Genomic DNA, 25,610 nt, shown 5'->3' with positions numbered 1-25,610 from the left:
TATTAATGATGTTGAGCATCTTTTCATGTGCTTGTTGGCCATTTGTATGTCTTCTTTGGAGAAATGTCTGTTCAAGTCTTTTGCCCATTTTTTAACCAGGTTGTTTGGTTTTTGTTGTTGAATTGTAGGAGTCTGGGGTATGTTCTGGATTTTAACCCCCTATCAGATATATGATTTGCTAATATTTTCTCCCATTACATAGGTTGCCATTTTACTCCGTTGATTGTGTCCTTTGATGCACAGAGGTTTTTAATTTTGATATAATCCAATTTATCTATTTTTGCTTTTGTTTCCTGTGCTTTTGGTATCATGTCCAAGAAATTATTTTCAAATCCAGTGTCATGAAGCTTTTCCCCTGTTTTCTCTTAAGAATTTTGCAGTTTTCACTCTTACATTTAGGTCTTTAATCCATTTTGACCTAATTTTTGTATGCAGTGTAATGTAAGGGTCCAACTCTATTCTTTGCATGGAGATGACCAGTTGTCCCAACACCACTGATTGAAAAGACTGTTTTTTCCCCATTGAGTGGTCTTGGAACCTTTGTCAAAAATCATTTGACCGTGTATCCGAGAGTTCATTTTTGGGTTCTATATTATATTCCATTGGTCTAAGTTACTGACTTTATGCCAGTACCACACTGTCTTGATTACTGTAGCTTTGTAATAGTTTTTAAATCAGGAAGTAAGAGCCCTCCAACTTTGTTCTTTTTCGAGGTTGCTTTGGCTATTCAGGGTCCCTTGAGATTCCACATGAATTTTAGGGTGCATATTTCTATTTCTGCAACAACAACAAAAAAATGTCATTGGAACTTTGATAGGGATTGCATTAAATCTGTAGATCACTTTTGTAGTATTGACATCTTAACAATATTAAGTATTCCGTGGATTGTCTTACATTTTTGTTTATTCTGATCTTCTAGCCAGTGTCCAGGCTGTAAATAAGGCTCCTGGGGATACTCTTGAACTGAGGGACAAGGGCATCTTTCCTGCACCACCTCTGAATAGGGCCTCTGCAAGGCCAAGTGTGAGGGGAGATCCAGAGAAGAGGAAGGGGTGGTCAGGGGCCCTTGAGGGGCTCCCTGCTTATTGGAGATGGGCAATTGTGTAAACACGCCATTAAAACACAAGAGGGCAAAACCTTAAAAAAAAAGAAACACACACACACACACGAGGGAGATGAGCGCTAACTGCTGCCAGTCAGCAATGTTGATTGAGGTTCAGGCTTCAAGGTGGCAGCACCCCACCAGATTATCTCACACTTGACCTTGCCCATGAACTTAAGGTCCGAGAGTCCTGGCAGGGTCTCTGGGACAGTCAGGAAAGGTCACGAACTTGCTTGGAAGTGCTGGGGAAAATATCCTTTTCACTGTCTTTTTTTAATTGCTCTCAGTGGTAGTACAATATTCTTTGAAACCCCCAAATGGCCAAGTGTGATAAATAAGGTGTAGGGTAAAGATAAGCATCTTTTTTGTCAACTACTGTGTGCAAACAACAACAAAATTATGATCTTTGTTCTCCTTTGGGAACTTTTTAAACTGGGTCTGAAGGCAAATATCTGAACTTAGGCCTATGGGGTCCGAACTGTTTGGAGCAGTGACAGCACTGTGGCACTCATGTAGCGCCTCCCAAGGTGACATCTTTAAAGCGCATCACTTATGCTGTCTGGAGTCAAAAAAGCTGGATGTTCACCTGGGTCATAGATTAGTGTGACCCTGGGCATGTCACTCAACTTCAGATTCCTCCTCTGTAAAATAGAGAGAATAATGTAGCTGCCAAATCCTATTTAGAGGGTTTTGTGAGCATCAAATGATGTAACACATATAAATGTGTTTCCTAAGCTATAAAAGGTTATAAAATATTATCTACTTTAGGGTCACCCATTTTTCAATCACATTTCATTCAAGCCCATAAATTCTTGCTCCGTCATGCCTTTCTCCTTTGCTTATAACCCAGGATGGGTGAGTTCAGGACTTTAGATGGCCAACCAGTCTATCCCTGGCCTTTGGGTAAATATGAATTCAAATCATCCATACGATCTTCCTAAAGTAAAGCAAAACTTCCTTCCCCACTGTGGGTCCCATTCAGACAGGTTTTAGAAAGTGTCAGATAAGAGGCTTAACTAGAACTTAGGAGTGATAAAGAGTCATCAACGTGATGACTGGATAGTTTCAACCAATGCTAAAATTCATGACGCACTTCCAAAAATATACAAGTGCCCCCTTTCATTTATGAACCGGCGACCTTCATGTGAGATGTCTACGAAGACAGTCTTTTGCATTCTGCTGGAAGGAGTTTGCAAAAATCAAGCGTGATCTTGATTTGTCCCTGGGTACAGCAATTTAGAGATTCTAATATCAATTTGGCTTGTGTGCAAGAGAACACATCCAGCCCTCCAAGACAAGCACTGCTTTAAACCTGACCAGAACAACAAAGATGCTACAAACACGGAATGAGCCGCTGTTGATTCATTTATGCCCTGAAGGGACTCAATCATTTGTACCGCCCCCTCCAAATTACAGGCAAGCAATTCATTTGAAATGTGGCAAAGACAAATACAGATGTACGATTTTCCCCAGAGATTCAGAGTAATAAGCCTGGCTGAGAGCACAGTGAGTGTTTTTTGTGTACCTGTCAGGCCTGCGACTCTGTTTGAAGCCCATTCAGGCCTACGGGTGGTTTTCCAGCCCATAGACGCGTCACCAGCCCTTCTGTATCACAGAGACTGATGTGTCTGATGCTTGGGACCATCTGTGGCTGAAAAAAATCCAGTTCAGTTAGTTAGGCTGATGTGTTTGCATACTGTAGCTGCTTGCTCTGAGAGGCAGGTCCTTTGAGGATCTGCTTGGCTACCATACACAACACCACTAAAGACCAAGTGCAAACTCATGTCCACAGCTTAGGGTTAAGTCTGTATGTGCTTTCTCTATTACCACCCTATCTTCTGTTCCCAAGCCTAGTTTTCCCCCCATCGAATTAATGATCTGTGCCTTCAGTATCCAACATAGTGTGTTAAGGAAGGGAAGGTTGTCACTGTGTGTGTGTGTGTGTGTGTGTGTGTGTGTGTGTGTGTGTGTGAGAGAGAGAGAGAGAGAGAGAAGGAATATGAAGGAGGAGTTGGAGTTTCTAACCACCAGATCCCAACCGATTTGCGAACCCCCGGTTTTAGTCACTTCGTGGCACAGGCCTGTATTTAGAGCCTGGCTTTATAAGTCCAAGACAAGTCATTTAACTATACATAGTTTAATTTCCTCTTCTATAAAATATAGGTGGAAAATAGCTACCTCCAGCCATTAAAAAAAAAAAGAAAGAAAGAAAAGAAATCTTGTCATTTGCAACAACATAGATGGATTTACAGGGTATTTTGCTAAGTGAGATGAGTCAGACAGAGAAAGACAAATACCTCATGATCTATTTATATGTGGAATCCAAAAAACCAAACAAACAAACCAAAACAAAAACAGATTCACAGATACAGAGAACAAACAGGTGGTTGCCAGAAGGGAGGGGATGCGGAGTGGGCAAAAAAGTGAAGGGGATTAAGATGTACAAACCTCCAGTTATATAATAAATAAGTCACAGGGATATAATATACAGCATAGGGAATACGGCCAGTAATATCGTAATAACTTTGTATGAGGAGAGATGGTAACTAGACTCATCATGGTGATCATTTCATAAGGTATGCGAGTGTTAAAGCATTATGTAGTACACCTGAAATGAACATAATATTGTATGTCAAATATATTTCAGTTAAAAAAAGAAAAAATTGCTACCTCAGTGCTTGTTGGGAGGATTGGCTGAAATCCTTGAAATGTGCCTTATATATGTATAAGCCTGCATATGATGTTCAATAAATTGTTATGGTTTTTTTTCAAAATTATGTATATTTTTTCTGATTATAGAAGTAGGAATTATATAGATATGAGACAATACAGGAAAATGTAAAACAAAGACTAACTAACCACCCAGAGATAACAGTCTGATGTCTGTTCTTCCGGTCTTGGTTCTACCTATTTTCATGCAGTTAAAATCATACAGGATACATAACTATCTGAATAATAGCTGTTATTTTTTGAGCACTTAAAATGTGCCCAGAATTGAACTACATGCTTTACACATGTCATTGTATTAATCTTTACAATCCTATTCAGGATTGTATTCATTGTATTAATCTTTACAATCCTATTCAGTAGGTATTATTATCCCCACTTTATAGATTATTCTCATCTCAAGGAGGGTGTGTGCTTAGCCTGACTCCCTGGTGTGAAATCGAAACACTTTCCTGTGTTGACCCAACATTTCAGCAGCCAAGCTAAACACATGTTAACAGAAGTGAAATGCACGGGTTTGCTCTTGCCTTTTCCTCCCAGAAGCCTCTTAGCTGAAATTCTGCCCTTAGCCTGACTATGCAGATGAGTTTCCTGGACGCGTGGATAATGAGTGTATCCCTCTGCCTGAGAGCTCTGAACTGTCTCATAACACTGTTCATCTACAGAATCAGTGATTCTGTTTATAAGTGTATTCTAATCTTCGGAATGAACTCTTAGCAAAAAAAAAAAAAAAAAGGTTATGAGTCTGGCCAAGGAACTTTCTAGTTGGTGTGTCCTAGTGGTTTGGAATTATGGCAAGCCTTGGGACCACCTCGGGATTTGCCACTTGAGATTTTCCACTCTCTTCTTTTTTTTTTTTTTTTTTTAAAGAAGAGAAAGGAAATTTTAAATTTGTTTATTTATTTATTTATTTACGGCTGTGTTGGGTCTTCGTTTCTGTGTGAAGGCTTTCTCTAGTGGCGGCGAGCGGGGGCCACTATTCATCGCGGTGCACGGGCCTCTCACTATCGCGGCTTCTCTTGTTGCGGAGCACAGGCTCCAGACGCGCAGGCTCAGCAGTTGTGGCTCACGGGCCCAGTTGCTCCGCGGCATGTGGGATCTTCCCGCACCAGGGCTCGAACCCGTGTGCCCTGCATTGGCAGGCGGATTCTCAACCACTGCACCACTAGGGAAGCCCCTCCACTCTCTTCTTCCAACTTCCAGTTCATTGCAGAATTTTGAGCTATGTAATGGCAGCACCAGGGCAGACGTTACGGTGGCGATGGGGTGGTATTATTATTATTAGGGTTGCGTGTTCAGCAATGCTGGAATGACCCCATCACCCCTCCTCTACTGAGGTTCCCCAAGAGCATAAAGCTCAGGAATGAGAGCAAATGGGAAATAGGCCTGTGGCTCTGTTGTTAGCCGGGCCTTACCTCCCAGTGCAGTGAGGCTGGTAGATGCACTGAAGTGCACAACTTAGGCTAAAAGCACAGGTGGGGCCTCTGACTCTTTCTAAATTCAAATCTGACCAACAGGGGCTTTTACAAAGTGCAAAGGGATGAAAATGAATATTGCCAGGCCCACATTAAATAACATTAGCTCACATTTATGCAGTGCTGGAAATGGGCCATGTATTAACTCATTTAATCCTCGGCAGCCGTCCTATGAGGCAGAAACTCTTGTCATCCTCATTTAAAATGAGGAAACTGAGGCACCCAGAGAGAACAAGAAAGCTGGTACCCTGAACCATAGAGAGCTCCTGAATGGCAGGACCCTGCCTACTGGTAATATGGCCTAACCCGTGTCCTGACTTAATCAGAAGAAAACTAAAGTGGGGGTCAGAGGAGAGCAGGGTAAACGCCTCCTCCTGCTCTACCTGCTGGAATTCTCCAGGCAAAGCCATCATCACAAGTCAGCTGACATCCTCATCCTGGTGGGCTGCTCTCAGCTGGAGTGAGCGCTGATCCCAGCTAGATCCCCAGAGGCAGCAAAAGCAAGTTTCTGCAAAATAAAATTAAATCGCCTCTGACACCGTCCACTTCTTTTCCTACTACCCCACCCTCCTCTCCTGGCTCCACTTGGCCCAGCAGTCATCTGGCCTGAGTCCCATTCTGAAGGCTCTGGCACCCTCCACTAGGGTGAAGTCACCAGGCTTTGGAGTTACACGCAGCTGGCTCAGGACTGCCACTAACTAGTGCTCAGTGATTTGGGGCAAGTTAACCTCTGTGGGCCTCCATTTCCTCCCCACAGGGGTTAGAGCGATGGCACAGTGCGCCAGCTGCTGAAATGTTCTTACATATCTCAATGCCCTCCCAAGGGTACTTGTGCTCTAATAAGGGTCCCCTGAATACCTGAAGGCCATGAAGAGCCCAGTACTGCTGTGGCAGAATTCCAGGCAGCCAGCAGGGGAGTGCTGGGGACATGGAGTTGTCCCCAAGTCTCTGTGACTCATCCAGACAAGGACAGAGTTCTCTGTTCTCCCCTCCACGGGATGTTAGAGCAGGGGTCCCCAGCCCCCAGGACGCAGACTGGTACGGGTCCTCGGCCTGTTAGGAACCGGGCCACGCAGCAGGAGGTGAGTGGGGGTGAGCGAGCGAAGCTTCCTCTGCCGCTCCCCATCGCCCCCCATGGCTCCCCATCGCCCCCCATGGCTCCCCATTGCTCGTATTACCGCCTGAACCATCCCCCCGCCTCCGCCCCATGGGTCCGTGGAAAAATTGTCTTCCACGAAAGCATCCCTGGTGCCAAAAAGGTTGGGGACTGCTGTGTTAGAGGCTAACCATGGTCCAGGGAAAAAAGGCAGAGCTACTCCAAGGGACTTTCTAAAGGAATATATCAAAGCGTTTTGAAAAATGATTGAATGGTATTTCACTCAAACATTTCAAAAACTTTTAGGTGTTAAAAGCATCAGTGGAAGAAATGAGCTCTGAAGCCATGAAAGGACATGGAAGAAACTTAAATGCATATGGTTAAGTGAAAGAAGCCAGCCTGAAAAGGCTACACACTGGATGAGTTCAGCAATATGATATTCTGGGAAAGGCAATTCTATAGAAACAGTTAAAAAATGATCAGTAGTTGCCAGGGTTAGGGAGGAGAGAGAGGGAGGAATGAATAGGAAGAGCACAGGAGATTTTCAGAGGGGTGAAAGTATTACGTATTATGCTATAATGGTGGATCATGACATGGTGCAATTGTCAAAACCCGCAGAATGTACAACACAAAGGATGAACTTTAATGTCAACTATGGACTTCAGTTACTGCTTCAGTATTGTTTCATTAATTGTAACAGATGTACCACCCTAAAGACATAATAAGGGAAACCAGGGGAGGGGAATTATATGGTAACTTTCTGTACTATCTGCTCAATTTTCCCATAAACCTAAAACTTAAAATCTATTAATTAAAAAAAAAAGAATCAGTGGTACAGGCCACTTCCAAATGGAATGGCTGCTCGACAGCTTTTTATGTAGGAAGGGAGTGCTGACTCCAGGAGAAATAGGTTGGGTCAAACCCCAATCTTCTCAAGGTATTATTTTGTGAAGCATCACCTGGGAATCTTCTTAAAATGCAGAGTCAGCAGGTCGAGGATGGTGCCTGAGCATCTGCATTTCTAACAAGCTCCCAGATGAAGCCTGTGCTGCCGGTTCACAGCCCACACTTTGAGAATCAAGGTGGAAGCTCCCTCTCTGTCCTGCACTTATTTCGGTTCATTCACTGCCAGCTCCTGCTCAGACACACATTATCTCTGTTTGTACCTGAATGAGTCCCTGAATTGTCGTCCGTGTCCTCACAAGTGGCCTGAAAACCGCCACAGTAAGAAAAATCGCCCAGTCTCCAAACACAACCCCGGCCGGAAACTGCTCCAGGAGCCGAACTCTGTAACTGAGCCCTAGGCTGCCTCCCAAGCTCGCCCTCTGCTGGTGGACAAGGGTCATTGTCTTCTAAACTTTCACCCAGCTTTCTTACTGCTCAAATGCTCTTTTTTTTTTCTTCCAATTAATAAAGACAGAAGAGTTAGATGACATGTTCCAGAGGTTTATTTTGGAGAATTTTTCCACTCTGTTTCTTAAAGTACATCCTTCAGAGGCGGTAGATAAATCATTGAACAGCACTTACTGACAACTTACGACTCTGCGTGTTGTCTTAAAGTCCTCGCCTACCCTGACTTTGTTCCCATCCCTCCCAGGTGCTTTCCACAGTGGGGCGGTAAACTTTCGTTTACATGGCAAGATCAGAAGAGAGCAACAATTTCTTCTGATCCAGGGTTGAGATTGGTAGTGGAGGCAAGGTTGGTATCCTCCAGAGAGAGACATCAGAAGCAAAAGAACACTTTAAGGGAAGGATGGGGAGATGGGGAGAGACACACTACTGATCATACACTATCACTCATTCATGAAAACATTTCTTTGTTACCTACTATATACAAGATTTGGAATCAGGAGCTGAGCATTCCTAACGCCTACACACAAAGAAAGAGATCATAGCTCAATATGGGAAATAAGCATAGTGGCTGATACTTACCAAGTGTTTCCATATGCCAAGCAATCTACTTACATTACCTTATTTAATTGTATTTAATCCTCACAGCAATTCTGTGATCATGCTCATTGAACAAATGAGAAAGTTGGGGGTGCAGAGAAGTTGAGTGACACTTTTAGTTAATGATGAAGTCAGGTAACTTAAAAAAACAATTTGTTATGTTCTCTAATAGGGTTCTGGGGGTTGATGGGCTCAGCTGGCTGGTTCTCACTTGAGGTCCTTTATTCAGTTGCAGTCAGATAGTTGGTAAGGCTGAGTAGACATGTCTGGAGCAGGGGCTGGGATGTCTACAACAGCCAAGGTCTGGTCAGGCATCTCTGTCCACATGGCCTCTCTGTGTGGCTAGCTTGGGCTTCCTCCCAGCCTAGCAGTCAGAGTCATTGGACATCTTAGGTGGCAGTTGACCAGGCAGGAACTGCAAAACTTCTTATGATCTTGCTTCTAAAAGCATGTGGCTTTACAATAGCCAGGACATGGAAGCAACCTAAGTGTCCATCGACAGATGAAAGGATAAAGGAGATGTGGCACATATATACAATGGAATATTACTCAGCCATAAAAAGAAATGAAATTGAATTATTTGTAGTGAGGTGGATGGACCTAGAGTCTGTCATACAGAGTGAAGTAAGTCAGAAAGAGAAAAACAAATACCGTATGCTAACACATATATATGGAATCTAAAAAAAAAATGTTCTGAAGAACCTAGGGGCAAGACAGGAATAAGGACGCAGACGTAGAGAATGGACTTGAGGACATGGGGAGGGGGAAGGGTAAGCTGGGACGAAGTGAGAGAGTGGCATGGACATATATACACTACCAAATGTAAAATAGATAGCTAGTGGGAAGCAGCTGCATAGCACAGGGAGATCAGCTCGGTGCTTTGTGACCACCTAGAGGGGTGGGATAGGGAGGGTGGGAGGGAGACGCAAGAGGGAGGGGATATGGGTATATATGTATATATATAGCTGATTCACTCTTGTTATACAGCAGAAACTAACACACCATTGTAAAGCAATTATACTCCAATAAAGATGTTAAAAGTTATTAAATAAATAAATAAAAAATAAAAGCATGTGGCATCATTTCTACCATGTTCTGTTGGTCAGTTACAGTTCAGCTCAGATTCAAGGAGGTAGAGGAATGGGCTCTATGTCTCAATGAGGGGAAGAGCTTAAAGTACATGGAGGTAATGAATCAATGAAGACCGTCTTGTAGACAAGTCACCACACCAGGATTTGACCCTCAGCAGCCTGACTCGAACCTCTGTGTGCTCAACCATTGTGCTCTCCTGACCCCCACGCAGTACAGACACAGCCACAGTGCGCTCCTGGAGGCTCATGTAAGGCACAGTGGTGGACACAGAAGGAGGTGATTAGCTTGTCTTGGTAGGTCAGGCAGGGCTCCCAGGAGGAAACACTACATACACATACACACACACACACACACACACACACACACACACACACTGCTCCCCTTAGTGTGGAGGACAGATTGTGGAAAGCCGCTGACGTGGAAATAAGGAGCCGTGATGTCCTGTCCCAACTCTGCCACAATGTAGGTCTGGGACCCTGAGAGGAAGCAGAAGTAAAGAACTAGGGATCCCAGGTCTTCCCAGAACCTCGCTGAGTGGAATTTCTGAGCGTGTTGTGCCCCCTCCCCATCCCCAGATTGGAGACCCTCGCTTGGTGATCTGTATGGACTGCTCGGCAGACACCATGACCAACCGCCTTCTCCAGAGGAGCGGGAGTGGCCCGCGCGCGGACGACAGAACCGCTCTCACCAAGCGCCTTGAGACCTACTACCGGGCCTCCATCCCCATGGTCGCCTACTATGAGACGAAAACGCAGCTACATAAGGTGAGTCACCTCACAGCCCCCCAAAATGAACCAGCCACCCACTTTTTTTTCAAAAAAAGAGAAAAAAATAGGAAATTTCGGTTAGGGGATCTTGGAATTAGAACTGCATACAGCTGCACAATTTGGGCCAAAATGTGGGTCGCTTACTCTTTTCACTTTTGTATGTCATCATAAGGACCATGAAAACCTGGCCATACAATGTTTATAGATGCCATTATGGTTGCTGGAAACGGTCCTATTTCCAAGAAAGAGGGAGAGAGGGAAGGAGGGAGGGAGGCAGGGAGGGAGGGGGAGAAGGGAGGGAGGAAGGGAGGGGGGAGGGAGGGGAGAGGGAGGGGGAGGGAGAGGAGGGGAGAGGGAGGGAGGGATGGAGGGAGGAAGGGAGGGAGGAAGGGAGGGAGGCGTGGATGAGACATAAGTTCTGCCTCCCAGACCTCAGCTGCACAGGAGGATCCAGAAGGTCTCGTCTAGATCTAAAATTCAACAACTTTGCATTTCTAGATTTTTGCCTAGTTCATAATTGGCCCTTGGCTGCCTCAGTTTCTTGCAATGACTAGTGTTATTGGGAGAAGCAACATATGGGGCCAGGAGAGCAGATGAGGTGAAACAATGAGGAAAAGGGTGGTGTCAACTCAATGATCACGAGCGCTAATCCATGCTGAGTCCCTGTTAAGTTCATGAATTTGGGAAAACTACCCAATCCCCATTCATTCACTCATTTAATAACTGTGTATCAAGCACCTCCTATGGACCATCCACTGCCCTGGTGGTTTGGATGCAGGTGATAAGATGCGGTTCTTGCCTGCTAGAGCCTAGGGTTTAGTAGGGGAGAGAGACACACCTGGGATCACAGTGTGGGGTCAAAGCGAGCACAGAGTGAGTTCCAAGGGCCCTTTAAGCTGGTCTGAGGGGAGGCAGAAGGCGTTGAGGAAGGTCACCAGAGGAGAACTAAGCTGAGCCCGAGGTGCGGGTGCCATAAGGGGAGCAGAGCCCCTCACACAGAAGGAGCTCAGCTGTGACCTACAGTGCCAAGGAAACGAGGGACAAGAGGTGGAGGTGGAGAGGCAAGCAAGGACCAGATCGAGATGAACCTATCGTAGGAGCAAATAATTATCCTGAGGATGATGGCGGGAACGACCAAAGGGGACAGACATAGTCAGGGTTTCCGTTTAGCAAGCTCCCTCCATCAGCCTTGTGGAGAATGGGTCCCAAGAAGGTCAGGCCAGGAGACCACTGGGAGGCTGGGGAGTGTCCAGGGACCAAACCCTGAGGACCCAACGCAGAGGAGAGAGAGCGAACGGCTACTCTCTGCTTTTCCCAGGAAGTTAAAAGGAGACATCAGTCAATCAATAACAAACTTGTCTCGGAGACAGCTACAAGATCCATTCCTTGGGGAAAACCACTGATAATGAATTCTTATCTTCTGAGCCTGTTAATGGTCCATTTTCCAGACTCCTACGAACTTAGCCCTGTGTCGAATCTGAAAGGTGCTCCATGATTTAACTCAGAGATGTCATGTGTGTGACATGACAGCCGTCATCCCCGCCTTCTGCACCCACAGCAGACACTGCCAAGCCATCGTGGCGCTTTCCTCAAGACCCAGACGTGGCCTCGTGATGTTGTCAGCACAGCGCGCCAGGCAGCTCCTTCCAATTGCTAGGACTTGAGCAAGACGAATCCTATTTGCTGTACTTCACGTAACCTCTGGTTGCTACATAAAACAAAGATCTAGATCTTTAGAAACAAGCAAACAAAAAGTGCACTATGTAAGAGCAGGGTCTTAAGAATTCAGGTGGCAGAGGCCTTTCCAGGATTGGTGATTTCCACCCTTCGTGCTGCCTAGAACACACGTGGAAATTACCTTCCACTTTCAAGATTTGCAGAGGTGAGAAAAGTCCCTAAGTAATTCAGAGTCAGAAAAGCCCTTTTACCTCTCTCCTGTATTATTCCAACCTAAATTCTACACACTCACAAATGATTGGCACGTGCATGCGGGGCTAACCGAGTTCTCAGATAAAGCTGATTTCTGAAATCCTCCTTAGAAATTTAATATCTAAGTTAATGGGAAAGGGAGTTTCCCGTCCCATGCGGCTCATCTCTGCAGCTCCCCCCAACCGCATTTTGGAGATGCTGGCTGTTGGGTCTGTGGTGAGGTAACATGTATGATCCACCTGGCAAATATTTAAAACCACTCCAGCCCTGACTCCGGAACAGCGCGGGCTCCAGCCCTCAGGACTCCCAGAGGGCCTCTCTGAAGAAGCTGCTTTGTCCCTGCCTCTGCCCGGGTCTGTCCTCAGCCACGCAGCTGCAGAGATGAACAGCCTTCCTCCCCCACCTGGAGCAGAGACAGCACAGGGCGGCCTAGTGCTAGCCCAGGGGCCCAGGGAGGTGACAATGTTTTGCAGGTGCCCCATGGGGCTCGCCAGCAGCTCGGGCCACAGAGGGGGACTGGAGGAGAGGCGAGAGAGCAGGCCGGCTTGGTTTCCACTGGAGGTGAAAGTCTCTGTCCCTTTGTGTCCTCTGGCCTTCTGGGCTCCTGCCTGGTCTCCGAGCATCAGCTTAATTGCCTCTGATTTGAAGCGACAGCCTGTGTCTTGTTCCCGCAATGCTCTTCGGATTCTTAGTACCCCTTCCCTGTCTCGTTGGTTGTTGAGCCCAAGGCGGGGCTGCTCACTCTCCAGGTGGGCTCCTGGATCATTTAAGGAGTTTTCTTAAACTAGGTGGGGGTGGTGAATGCACTTCAAGATGCAAGTGAGATGAATCAGTAGCTCAGTGAGATTTCTTTAGGAATTAGAGCTGCCCAGTGGTCCAGCCCAGAAACAGAGGACCCTCCAAAAGCACTTCCCTCAGCCCTCAGTGTTGCCCAGTTATCCTTACGCTCGATCCAGCCCCTGACACCTTTACTGCCTAATGATAATCAGCCCTTTTGGCCACCAACTAGCTGGAAAAGTGCAATGAAATTTCGAACAAAAGTAATGAAAAAGCAAAGCAGAACGTATATAGTCACTGCCTTATTCTTTGTCTTTGTTATGCCATCATCATACGATAAAGTTAGAACTTCTTGTATCATAAACCAAGGGATAGAAGCATATGTGAATCGAATGGATCCCCTGACCTTCCGTTTTCCTCTCTTACAACGCCAGCTTTGCGCTGCATCTAAGAAAGAATTAGAACTTTCGTCCACGTCACTCCATTCCTCCTTGCACTCAGGGCAGACATCATTAGTCAGCTGTGGTACTACCTTCCTACCCAGTCTGGACGCCGCCTCAGAAACTTTCTCAACACAGCAATACAGGTAGTCACACACAACTCACTAGAGTTGACCCGTAAGAGAAAGCTTTTTTCACCTTGAGGGAGAGTATTTATTATTGAAGAAATCATTGAAATGTAGCATTTTGAAGTGAACAGCACAATAATTGTCCAAAGGTTGCCCGGTAGAGAGAATACTGGCCTGGGTATAAGAAAACCCAAGCCACAGTGGTGAGAATGAGCTTTGGGAACTTGGTGAGTCATTTCACAGCTAAACCTCTCAGCAGAATAAAATGGATGGACAGAATGGGATCTCCTGGAATACCCTAGGTCTGTCACTCCATGCTTCTCAGGGAAAAAAAAAAAAAAAAACACACATATATTTGTAATCATAAAAGTAACACATACTTGTTTTAGAAAATATGGAAAGCTAGGTAGTCCCATCACTCAGAGGCAAACATTCTGGATTATTTCCTTCAAATATTTTGGCTATGAATTTTTAAAGCATAATGGTGACCACAGGTACATTCATGAGGTTGTAGGTAACAGACACCAACCCTAGCTGGCCTAACCTGAAACACGGAGCTTACTTGTAAGGTTATGTGAACCAAGGCTGAAACGCAGCAGGTCCAGGAAGCCCGTGGGACCAGGCTTCCCTATGCTCCTCACACCTGTCTTTCCCTCCTTCTCTCTCTCATCTTGATTTTTCTCCTTCTCTGGCCCAGAAGCTAGAATATGGCAAACGAGCAGCTTCCATGTTCATGTTACCACAACAGCTCCAAATTCCAGAGAGAAATATTCTGATTGGCCTTTTTTCGCTCCAGTCCCTGGTCCTATCAGCTATGGCCAGGCAGGTGGGGTCACGTGGAGCTTTTTTCACTTGTGGCTGTTTTATTGAGTGCACAGCACGTGTCAGATTCTTGGTGCTGGAGACACAGCAATAAACAAGACAAAGTCACTCACTGAAAAGAGAAGAGCAGTCAACAAGAAAATAAAATAATTGCTAATAGGATTAGCTTTATGAGTAAGACAAAACAGAGTGACTTCTTAGGGGTGGGGACTTTAGACAGGTGTTTGGAAAGTCTCTAAGGAGGTAGCATTTGAATTAAGACCTGACTAATAAAAACATGGTTGCATGGTTGCCTGGGACTCTTCCCTGAAAACTGAGGGGAGAACAAGGAATTTCCAGAAGAGAAGATCTTGTGAACTGGGAGAAATTCCAGAAATAGCTTCCTCAAGTGGCAAGTACAGAAGTGTATAAATTGATATTTAAAACCTCTCCTTTTGCTAAGGATAAAAGTAACAACTACTTTTTAAAAAGAAACTAGAAAATTTAAGAGCATAAAGATAAAAATTATCCAGAATTCTTCAACCCAAAGATAACCATTAATGACCATTTTGATATATTTTCTTACATTTGAGTTTCTTCTTTTTTTTTAAAATAAATTTATTTATTTTATTTATTTATTTTTGGCTGCTTTGGTTCTTCGTTGCTGTGCAAGCTGTGCGTGGCTTTCCTTAGTTGCGGCGAGCAGGGGCTACTCTTCGTTGCGGTGCGTGGGCTTCTCATGGCGGTGGCTTCTCTTGTTGCAGAGCACAGGCTCTAGGCGCGCGGGCTTCAGTTGTTGTGGCACACGGGCTCATAGTTGTGGTTTGTGGGCTCTAGAGCGTAGGCTCAGTAGTTGTGGTGCACAGGCTTAGTTGCTCCATGGCACGTGGGATCTTCCCTGAGCAGGGCTCAAACCCGTGTCCCCTGCATTGGCAGGTGGATTCTTAACCACTGCGCCACCAGGGAGGCCCTCTTGATTTTTTAATATACTTTTTGCTCATGGCATCATAAGCCCAGAAACACCCCCAGGCCATAGAGGAAGCGGTCCTGGTAACAGATGATATCCATCCCTGGGTTATTTATTAGTCTTAATCAATTTAAAACATAAAAAGAGAGGCCAATGACTCATTAAACATTCATTCAACAGATGCAGAAAATCCAGTTCCTTGGCAACTTGGCTTTTGTAAAGGAGAAAATAAGTTATTCGTTCAACAGTTCTTCTCCTGCAGTGTCCCAGCTTCATAAATAGCTTAGCCATTTTTAGTACATCCCAAAATACAGCTGTACCCATTTATTGTTCTGGGTAGTCATCCAACCTGGCAGGAGACTTCCTGTGAACTGAGGGATAAAGAATGAGAAATGTAGTTGTGCAACTTCCATGAAAGGAGTGGAAACAGAAGGCAGCATCAAATCAAATTTTACCCCTTGGATGCAAAATCTACTTGATAGCCCTTAGTCAAGTGCATTCCTAAGATAGGAATCTAGCACAAGGCAAGGAAAAACCCAGATTACTTTTATACCTTGAATCCTCTGTACTCAAATTCTTCATTTTGATTCTTCTTTCAATTGGCTAAAATAACTCTTGAACTAATTTTTAGTTCAATCTCTCTACGAATACCTGAGAATGTCACTATGGTGGTTTGTTACACAAATAACTGTTTCACAGTATATAAAATTTAGGTCACAATATTTCTCTATGGCAAGTCAGTAAACGTTGCTCCATTGTTTTGAAGCATTTAGTGTGCTGGAAGAATTTCGGCAAAAACAAATTTGGAAGTAAACTTTCTTCAACTAGTATCTTTAAAGAAAAAATTTTAATGTTTTTCCGTGTAGTTTAAAACTGGAGTCCAGATATAGGTCTGCTTTTCAATGATTTTCAATGGCATGACAGTTTTTTTTAACTCAAGAACGTTTGCTGTATTTTTTATGTACCACTGTTCCTTGTTTTTCTCAGGAACACATAACTCTCTTCCTTCTACCCCAGTGCCATCCAATGGAAATTAAATGTGAGCCGTAGGTGTAATTTTAAATTTTCTAGTAGCCGCAATATAACGTTAGTTTCAGGTGTACAACATAGTGATTTGAAATTCAAATACATTACAAAATGATCACCATAATGAATCTAGTAACCATCTGTCCCCTTCCCAAGTTACTACAGTATTGTTGACCATATTCCTTAGGCTGTATATCACATCCCCATGACTTATCTATTTTATAACTGGAAGTGTGTACCTCTTAATCTCCTTCACCAATTTGATCCAACCTCCTGAACCCCACTTCCCCTCCCTTCTGACAATCACCCATTTTCTCTCTGTGTCTATGAGTCTGTTTTTATTTTGTTTTGTTTGTTTGTTTTGTTTCTTAGATTCCACATATAAATGAGATCATGCGGTATTTGTCTTTCTCTGTCTTGACTTATTTCACTTAGCATAACATCCTCTAGATCTATCTATGTTGTCGCAGATGGCAAGAGTTCATTCTTTTTATGGCTGAGTAGTATTCCGTTGTGTTTATGTACCACATCTTCTTTATCCATTCATCTACTGGTGGACGTTAAGGTTGCTTCCATATCTTGGCTATTGTGAAAAATGATGCATATATGTTTTCAAATTAGTGTTTTTGTTTTCTTCGGGTAAATACCCAGAAGTGGAATTGTTGGATCATGTGGTAGTTTTGTTTTTAATCTTTTGAGGAACATCCATATTGTTTTCCACAGTGTGTGCAGCGATTTACATTCCCACCAACAGTGCACAGGTGTTCCCTTTTCTCCACACCCTCGTCAACATTTGTTATTTGTGGTCTTTTTGATGATAGGCATTCTGACAAGGGTGAGGTGATATCTCACTGTGGTTTTGATTTACATTTCCCTGATGATCAGTGACATTGAGCATCTTTTCATGTGTCTGTTGGCCAACTGTATATCTTTTTTGGAAAAATGTCTATTCAGGGCCTAAGCAGAGGGTTTTTTTAACCCATTAATTTTCACTTCCCTTTCTCTCCTTGTTGCCCTGAGAAGAGTTCTTCAACATGTAGAAAAACTTTGGGATTTCCTGGATGCCTGGCCTCTTCGATCAATGCCCCACCTCAGCTGAGTTTACTTCTCAGTTCTGAGTCTGAAGCTTCCCCTAATTCAATCTGGACCTGCCCTGGTTGAGTGCTACTAGCAACCTGGATTTGGAGAAAACTCTCCCTCCTGCCCGCTGGCCCAGGAGAAAGGAAGGTACATGAAGGAGAGAGTGACCTAGAGGAGCCCTGAGGTTCTGTCCTCCCGCTTGACAAATGAGGCATAAATCTTCCATCTGTCTCTGGGAGACTTAAGAAACCCATTCCTTATGAGTCTGTTTGAAACACTCTTCTCTCCACCCCGCTCCCTTCCTGATTGTCAGGCCTTCGCTAGATTCCCGCAAAGAGTTTTTGATTCGGTACAGTATTCTTTGCACCCCTGTGGTCCTGTTGAACTGAGTTGTGCTCACTTCAGCCTTGTCTCCTCCCAGGACAGCAGGCAGAAGAGAACGCCAGACTTTTGTTCTCTTCTGTACACATTCCTGATTGTCTTCCTCTGTGGTTGCTTTCATCACATGGCGGGTTTAGGTTTTGCTTTTACCCAGCTCAGGGCAGTCCCTTCACTGGGCTCCACCCTAACTCAGAACCTCTGCAGTAGTCACTGCCACGGATTCTACCAGCAGAGCACTGGTGCTGTTCCATCTAAGGTCCTTGATATAGCCCACAGACATTTATGGGGCATCTCCAACTTCCAAATGCTGGGTGGTTAGTGCTGGGTATTCAGAGAGGAAAAGAGACAGATGAAACTCTGCACTCACAGCAAGGTTGTAAATGTTATCAATAGTAATAGGATTTACAGAATGTTCCAGGTCTTTGGGAGCAAAAAAGCTTGGGTCTGGAAAGGTAGGTAACAGCTTTAGAAAGAAGCAGACATTTGAGCTGGGTCCTAAAGGATGAGCAGAAGTTCGAGCCAGATGGAAGGGAGGGGACCAAGGCTCTGACATGAGAAGGAGACCAGTAGTGCTAGCACAGGACGTAGTGTGCACAGATGGATTAAAGTGGGGGGCAGACTTGACTAAAAAGCAAGGTAGAGGCTTCATTCCTCCTTCATACAATAAATATTCTAGACCAGCATTGTCCAACAGAGATATAATCTGGGCCAAATAGGTAATTTACAATTTCCTAGCAGTGGCATTAACCAAAAAAAAAGTAAAAAGAAACAAGTGAGAATAATTTAACAATATATTTTATTTAACCTAATATAGCCTAAATGTTATCATTTTAACACATAATCAATATAAAAAATCGTTAATGAGATGGTTTTATATTTTTTTCAATCTATGTCTTCAAAATCTGGTATTTAAGCATATCTCAATTCAGATTCTAAATTTTCATCAGAAATACTAGAATGGTATTTGTATCTCATAAAATTTCCAGTTGAAAAGGTAGATCTCACATACCCAACTTGTTCAAATATATTTTTTAATGATCCAATAATTGAGTCAAATATTAGTTTTAAAAGTTAGATTCACTTTAATTATAGAATATCAAATACTTAATTCCTCATTTATACTAGCCACATTTCAAGTGTTCAGTAGCCACCTGTGGCTAGTGTTTACTGTATCCTGGATAGTTCTAGCCTCTTCTAGAAAGTTTGAACTAAGTACTGCAAGTAATGAAGGGAACCACTAATTTCAAGCAGGGACATGGCTGATCAGATCTGTTTTAGAAAAGTCACTTTAAGAAAGGACAGTTTTTTGTTTTTTTGTTTTTTCATGTCTGTGAGAAGATCTGTTAGTCAAATTTAAACTACAGACAGAATTGAGAGGAAGAGAAAGAAGGAAAGGGGGTAGCAGGTAACATTTTAAATGGACAAACTGCTGGTACTTTGGGAAGTCCTGTGTATAGAACCATCATTAATGTGCAGATTATGAATCATCCTGGTATTTTTGCTAAAGCTTGTCCTTAAAGCTCTCTAAAGTAAAGGTGTACATAGTCCTCCTTCTTTCTAAGGCCTTGAGAGTGAGGAGGAATGTGTGGCCTGACCAGATCTCTGAAATGGATGACTCCCCAGGGGCAGCCTTTTCCATGACCCTGACTTTGGAAAAGCGCATCTAATGATTGTCCAGAGACGTGCACAAGTGCTGCACGTGAAGGGCTTGGCCGTGGCTGGGCACCACGCTCTCCTCTGGCTGTGAGGGATCCCTGTGGTGTGGGGCTCTGTCTGGTTGAACAGAGGACAGGGTTAGAAGAGGAAAAAGGTGGCCAACAGCCACACAATCATCATAAAACACTCAATAGCAGCTTGGTTTTTTCCCAGGAGCCCCATGGCGCCAATACATGAAAAATGAAACTCAAGCAATGTTTTGAACAGTGTGGGAAAATTCAGGAAAAACACTCCATCTGGGCAGTGTCTGAACTGCCCAACTGTTTTTTTTTTTTTAACATCTTTATTGGAGTATAATTGCTTTACAATGGTGTGTTAGTTTCTGCTTTATAACAAAGTGAATCAGCTATACATATACATATATCCCCATATCCCCTCCCTCTTGCGTCTCCCTCCCACCCTCCCTATCCCACCCCTCTAGGTGGTCACAAAGCACCGAGCTGATCTCCCTGTGCTATGCAGCTGCTTCCCACTAGCTATCTATTTTACATTTGGTAGTGTATATATGTCCATGCCACTCTCTCACTTCGTCCCAGCTTACCCTTCCCCCTCCCCATGTCCTCAAGTCCATTCTCTACATCTGCGTCTTTATTCCTGTCCTGCTCCTAGGTTCTTCAGAACCTTCTCTTTTTTTTTTTTTGGATTCCATATATATGTGTTAGCATACAGTATTTGTTTTTCTCTTTCTGACTTACTTCACTCTGTATGACAGTCTCTAGGTCTATCCACCTCACTACAAATAACTCAATTTCGTTTCTTTTTATGGCTGAGTAATATTCCATTGTATATATGTGCCACATCTTCTTTATCCATTCATCTGTCTATGGACACTTAGGTTACTTCCATGTCCTGGCTATTGTAAATAGAGCTGCAATGAACATTGTGGTACATGACTCTTTTTGAATTATGGTTTTCTCAGGGTATATGCCCCAGTCAACTGTTTTACGGTTCATAAATTCATAGAACTAAAGAGTAGACAAAACATGCAATTCCCAAGGTGGTGTAACTACTTTCTTAATTTGCAATCTGTTCTGCTGACGGCTGGGCAGAAATACTATCTCTGACTGCTCTACTTTTCCTTCCAGAAGTCAGGTGAAACCTCAGAAATTTAATCATATTTCCTGTTCACTTGCCTTTAGATTTTTTATTAAAAAAATCTTTTGTATATTGATCAGGATATCACTTACTGCAGGATTTTATATCAAGTCTTAGACCGAAAGTGATAAATTTTTCAAGTCAGAAGCAAATCCACTCACCTGGTTTTCAATTAAATTAAATATATTAAAACCTCATACATTCTGACTCTGCTGATTCAGAATTGGAGATCCTTTGGGAAAAGATCATGAAGCTTACTTTTACTCTTCATGGGAAAAGAGGGTTGCTGTAAATTAATATTATCACATTGATTACAGGGTGAAAACTTACTGTATGTGGGAGGACACCTTATTTTCGAGTTTGCACAATTGCTGAGGAAGTTCTCTTCACACTGTACAATTAGTATGCTAATTACACAGGATTCTTATCTGTTCATCAAGGGCTAAACACTAGCACCTTGTGAGCTCATTTAAATTTGCTAAAGTTGTAAGCACCAAGAATAGTTCCTGTAGCTTAGGAAGCACTTAGGAAGTTGGTTCTTTTCCATTTCCTATGAGTTCCACAGTTATATATGAAAATATAAAAGCCACTTGTTGTTCTCTTAAAATATTCCCCATGTGGGAATTAGATGAGATTCAGGAAATGATCAGGTCATCTCTGAAGAACTGAAGGAGAAATCTGGAGAGTGGACAGAGGGCTTTGATCCCACTCAGTTCAGCTGGGCTCTCTTTTGCTCCATAAAAATCCAATCTATACCTTCCCCCCCACCCCCAACACACACACACAGAGCTTCTATAAGAAATAAGATGTTACCTCATTGCCTCTCAATTTTTGTTCTCAGAATTCTGCTTCTTGGGCCTAATGAGAGTCTCAGATTAACTTCATATATTTCCCACTCACCCAAGTCAAAGGCTGCTCTTTCCATCTAGAAAGTCTTATTATTTGATTCTGTCTGGAAATCTCCTCACGTCCTTGGGCTCCACAGAGGCACACACCACAGCACGTGACTCTGGATGGCAATGAGCAGCTTTCTTTTATTTAATTAAATAAATAAAGGCCTGGATTTAAGCCACAGAGCAAAATGAAGAGGGAGGTTTTGGATGGAAATAGAAGCGGGAGATGGCCCAGCTAAAGCTCCGGGGCATGACTCACTCCTTCAGCCCAGCTTGCAGCGTCCCCCAAACATCAGCCTTGGCCTGATTGACAAGATCCCGCTGCAAAGCCTTCTGCCTCCCAGTCTCAGATGTCAGAAAGTATCAAGTGTCGCCCTTCAGATGCTTGTGCTCATTAGCCCTTGTTTCTAAAACCAAGTTGCCCAGCTTTTACAAGAGAGAATCCATATCTTTCTATAAAGTCCAGATAGTGGGTCAGAAAATGGGCTCCAAGAGTATGTTTCTGCTCCTACAATAGCCTGTTTCTGTGAGGAAAGGGAAGAAGGAATGGGAAAATGAGGGTACTTTTTTCTTTTTTTATTGAAATATAGTTGATTTACGATGTTGTGTTAGTTTCAGGTGTACAGCAAAGTGATTGTTATACATATATATTTATATCCATTTTTTAGATTCTTTTCCATTATAGGTTATTACAAGATATTGAGTATAGTTCCCTGTGCTATACAGTAGGTCCTTGTTGGTTATCTATTTTATTTTTTTCAATTTTTAAAAATATTTATTTACTTATTGGCTGCTTTGGGTCTTAGTTCCGGCACACGGGATCTTTCGTTGCAGCACGCGGGCTCTTCACTGCGGTGCGTGGCTTCTCTCTAGTTGTGGCACACAGGCTCTCTAGTTGTGACACCTGGGCTCAGTAGTTGCAGCATGAGGGCTTAGTTGCCCCACAGCATGTGGGATCTTAGTTCCCCGACCAGGGATCGAACCAGGGTCCCCTGCATTGCAAGACGGATTCTTAACCACTGGATCACCAGTGAAGTCCCTGCTTATCTACTTTACATAAGGTAGTGTGTATATTTTAATCCCAAACTCCTAATTTATCCTTCCCCCGTGCCTTTCCCCTTTGGTAGCCATAAATTTATTTTCTATGTCTATGAGTCTATTTCTGTTTTGTAAATAAGTTCATTTGTGTCATTTTTTTTTTAGATTCCACATATAAGCAATATCATACGATATTTGTCTTCCTCTTTCTGACTTACTTCACTTAGTGTGATAATCTCTAGGTCCATCCATGTTGCTGCAAATGGCATTATTTCACTCTTCTTAATGGTTGAGTAATATTCCATTGTATATATGTACCACATCTTCTTTATCCATTCATCTGTCAATGGACACTTAGGTTGCTTCCATGTCTTGACTATTGTAAATAATGCTGCTGTGAACATTGGGGTGCATGTATCTTTTCGAATTATAGTTTTCTCCAAATATATGCCCAGGAGTGGGATCACTGGATATCTAGAGGATACTTTCCAGATACCTATCTAGGGCCAATCTCTGAGGAAACAAATGCTGAGTAATGGCCTTGTCCTCACAGAGCTGGCCATGCAGATATTTGGGATAGTGGTGGCTTATATCTGGCCAAGGAGCGAAAAGTTGAACATCACAATGAATTGCAACCAGCTGAAGATGTTGAAAGAGCCATCAGTTCATTACGATGATAAGCGGGGAGAGGTAACAATGGAAAGAAAGGTTGTTGTAATGAACAAATGTGTTTTCATCAGAGTCTAGAAGAAATTCTCGATAACAGTAAACCAGATTATGTGAATGTGACACTAGCATTACATTGAACGAACAGGTTATCAGTCCAAAAAATGCAGAAAAATAGAGAGGATGTAATCAGTGTTGTTTTAAAAGAATTTTTTTATACTAATAATTTATCAGTGTTAAAAGAGACATGATGATTATTAGATAGGCGATAAGAATGTGGGAAATATAGGCACGGGTTTCCTTTGGAAAGACGACAAATTTAGAAAAGCATATAAGGTTAGGAGTGTGGGGTAGTATTGGTTAGAGAAGAATGGGTTGGAGGAGGGAAACGAATCAGGGCTAGTTAGTAAAATTGGGGACATGTTAAGTCAGTTAAATGCAAGTAACTAGAGTTCAACAAGAAATTATGGAGAGGGGACTTCCCTGGTGGTCCAGTGGTTAAGAATCCACCTGCCAATGCAGGGAACTCAGGTTCGATCCCTGGTTGGGGAACTAAGATCCCACATGCCGCAGGGCAACTAAGCCCACACACCACAACTACTGAGCCTGCGCACCACAACTAGAGAGCCTGTGTGCCACAGCTACAGAGCCCATGTGCTCTGGAGCCAGAGCGCCACAACTGGAGAACCCATGCACCACGTGTGCAACTACTACCCATCGCAACTACTGAGCCTGTGCACTCTGGAGCCCATGGGCCACAACTAGAGACAAGCCCGCAGACCTCATGGAAGAGCCTGTGTGCCACAATGAAAGATCCCGTGTGCTGCAACTAAGACCTGATGCAGCCAAAAATAATAAATAAATAAATAAATAAATGATTTTTTTTTTTTTTTAATTATGGAGAACAGATAAATAAAGAGGAAGCTGAAAAATACTGACCACCTTGTAAGGACAAGAGAGGTCCCAGACTAGCTGGGGTTTGTCCAAATGAAGCAGAGGCTGTAACCAAGCTGAAAGTCCCACTACAGGCATCCCTGGATTAGGTAATTATATTATAATGAGAATACTTACATGCACATGAACTAGAAGGTGACTTGGGGTCAATCCATAGTCTAATTAGCTTCCTCTTCTGGAGAAGATCTGGAGTGAATTTTGGGAAGTGTTTCTGCCAAGGACAAAGCATTGGACACCAGGACAGAGAACTTATAAGATGTACCCAAGGGTTGTAGTGAGTCTTTGTGCATCTAATGCATCTCCCACTGATATGATCACGGATCGTGTAAATAATAAGCCTAGTGTTTGTGGATTTACCTCTTCTCACCCACTCTCTCTGAGAGGGCGCAGGAAATTGAGTTCACAGCCTCTTCCTCTCTTCCCTCCTCCTAGGATTTGAAAAGGCGAGGTCAGGTGACTGCTCAGCAGGGCAGTGGGCAGTGTCAGAGGACGGAGTGTGGATGAGCCTGAAAAACGTTATGCTAAGGGAAAGAAACCAGTCACAAAAGGCTGCATATAGTGTGATTCCATTTATATAAAATGTCCAGAACAGGAAAATCTATGGAGATGCAAGCTCATCCCAACCTATTCTTCTAGCCTCCTCCCCTTCTTCTCCCCACAACCAAGCTGTTTTTGCTGTATCCTCAAGGAATGATCCATTGTTCCCTGAAAAATCCAGGTGCTTTCAGACCTCTATCTGTTCTCTCCATAGGGAAGGCTCTCATTCTTCTTTATTATCTTCAAATACATCTCTATTCCTCTAGACCCAGCCTACCTGGCAACACCAAACTAAGCTGAACAATCCTACTAAATTGATGCCTACCAGTAGGGGCCTCATCCCCACGAAAATGTGAACTTAGATTTGGAATAGCATTGCATATCAGAGCTGGAACCAAACCTGGAAGTTATCAAGTCCTAGTTCAGTCTTTTCATATACTAGAGGGGGAAGCTGAGACCCCAGGAGGATCAGTGGCCAGTCCAGGTCCTGAAGTTCACCAAGGACAATACCAGGTATCATCTCTCCTGATAGTGCTCTTTGCCGTATCCTTCAAACTTTCTTTCCTTTCAATTAAATATGTATCAAAATTTTTTAATGTTCCTGTGTTTGATTATGTCAACCTATTCCTTAAAAACCATTACCCGACTCCCCATTATCCTTATATAATAGTCTATTAGCCTCTTTATAGTCAACCTCTTCTTATTATTTCAGCTTCACTCCTTGCTACTCCCACTAATTTCAACCATCCAGCTATTTTGAACTGGTGGATGTAATATACAAGGATGTAGTCAGCAAGTACAAGGACTTTGGAGTCAGAAACCTGGGTTTGAACCAGGTGTCTGACACTTGCTTTGCTGTATGACCTTGGGAAATTTAATTCATCTTTCAGGACCTGAGTTTCATCATCTGTGAAATGGGGATAACAATACCTGTCTCCTAAGATCATTGTTAGAATTACCTGTTTGTTTAAAA

General features: G+C 43.3%; 1 protein-coding gene across 5 annotated transcripts in view; it reads left to right on the top strand.

Annotated features, from left to right (window-relative positions):
- Nucleotides 1–25,610, top strand: part of AK5 (adenylate kinase 5) — a 243,652-nt gene that overhangs the window by 213,377 nt on the left and 4,665 nt on the right. For 2 of the 5 annotated variants that reach the window (XM_082420423.1, XM_082420421.1), the window contains exons 13-14: nt 10,018–10,206; nt 12,612–17,288. In XM_082420423.1, the coding sequence (XP_082276549.1) occupies nt 10,018–10,206; nt 12,612–12,779 (357 nt within the window). In that variant the 3' untranslated portion in view covers nt 12,780–17,288. The other 3 variants (XM_082420422.1, XM_082420424.1, XM_082420425.1) reach the window with 3 other exon arrangements.

The sequence above is a fragment of the Balaenoptera physalus genome (genome assembly GCF_965194825.1).
Source record: "Balaenoptera physalus genome assembly, chromosome: 1".
NCBI classification, from domain to species: Eukaryota; Metazoa; Chordata; class Mammalia; order Artiodactyla; family Balaenopteridae; genus Balaenoptera; species Balaenoptera physalus.
Note: the sequence above shows the minus strand (reverse complement) of the source record. Positions and strands in the feature narration are given on the sequence as shown.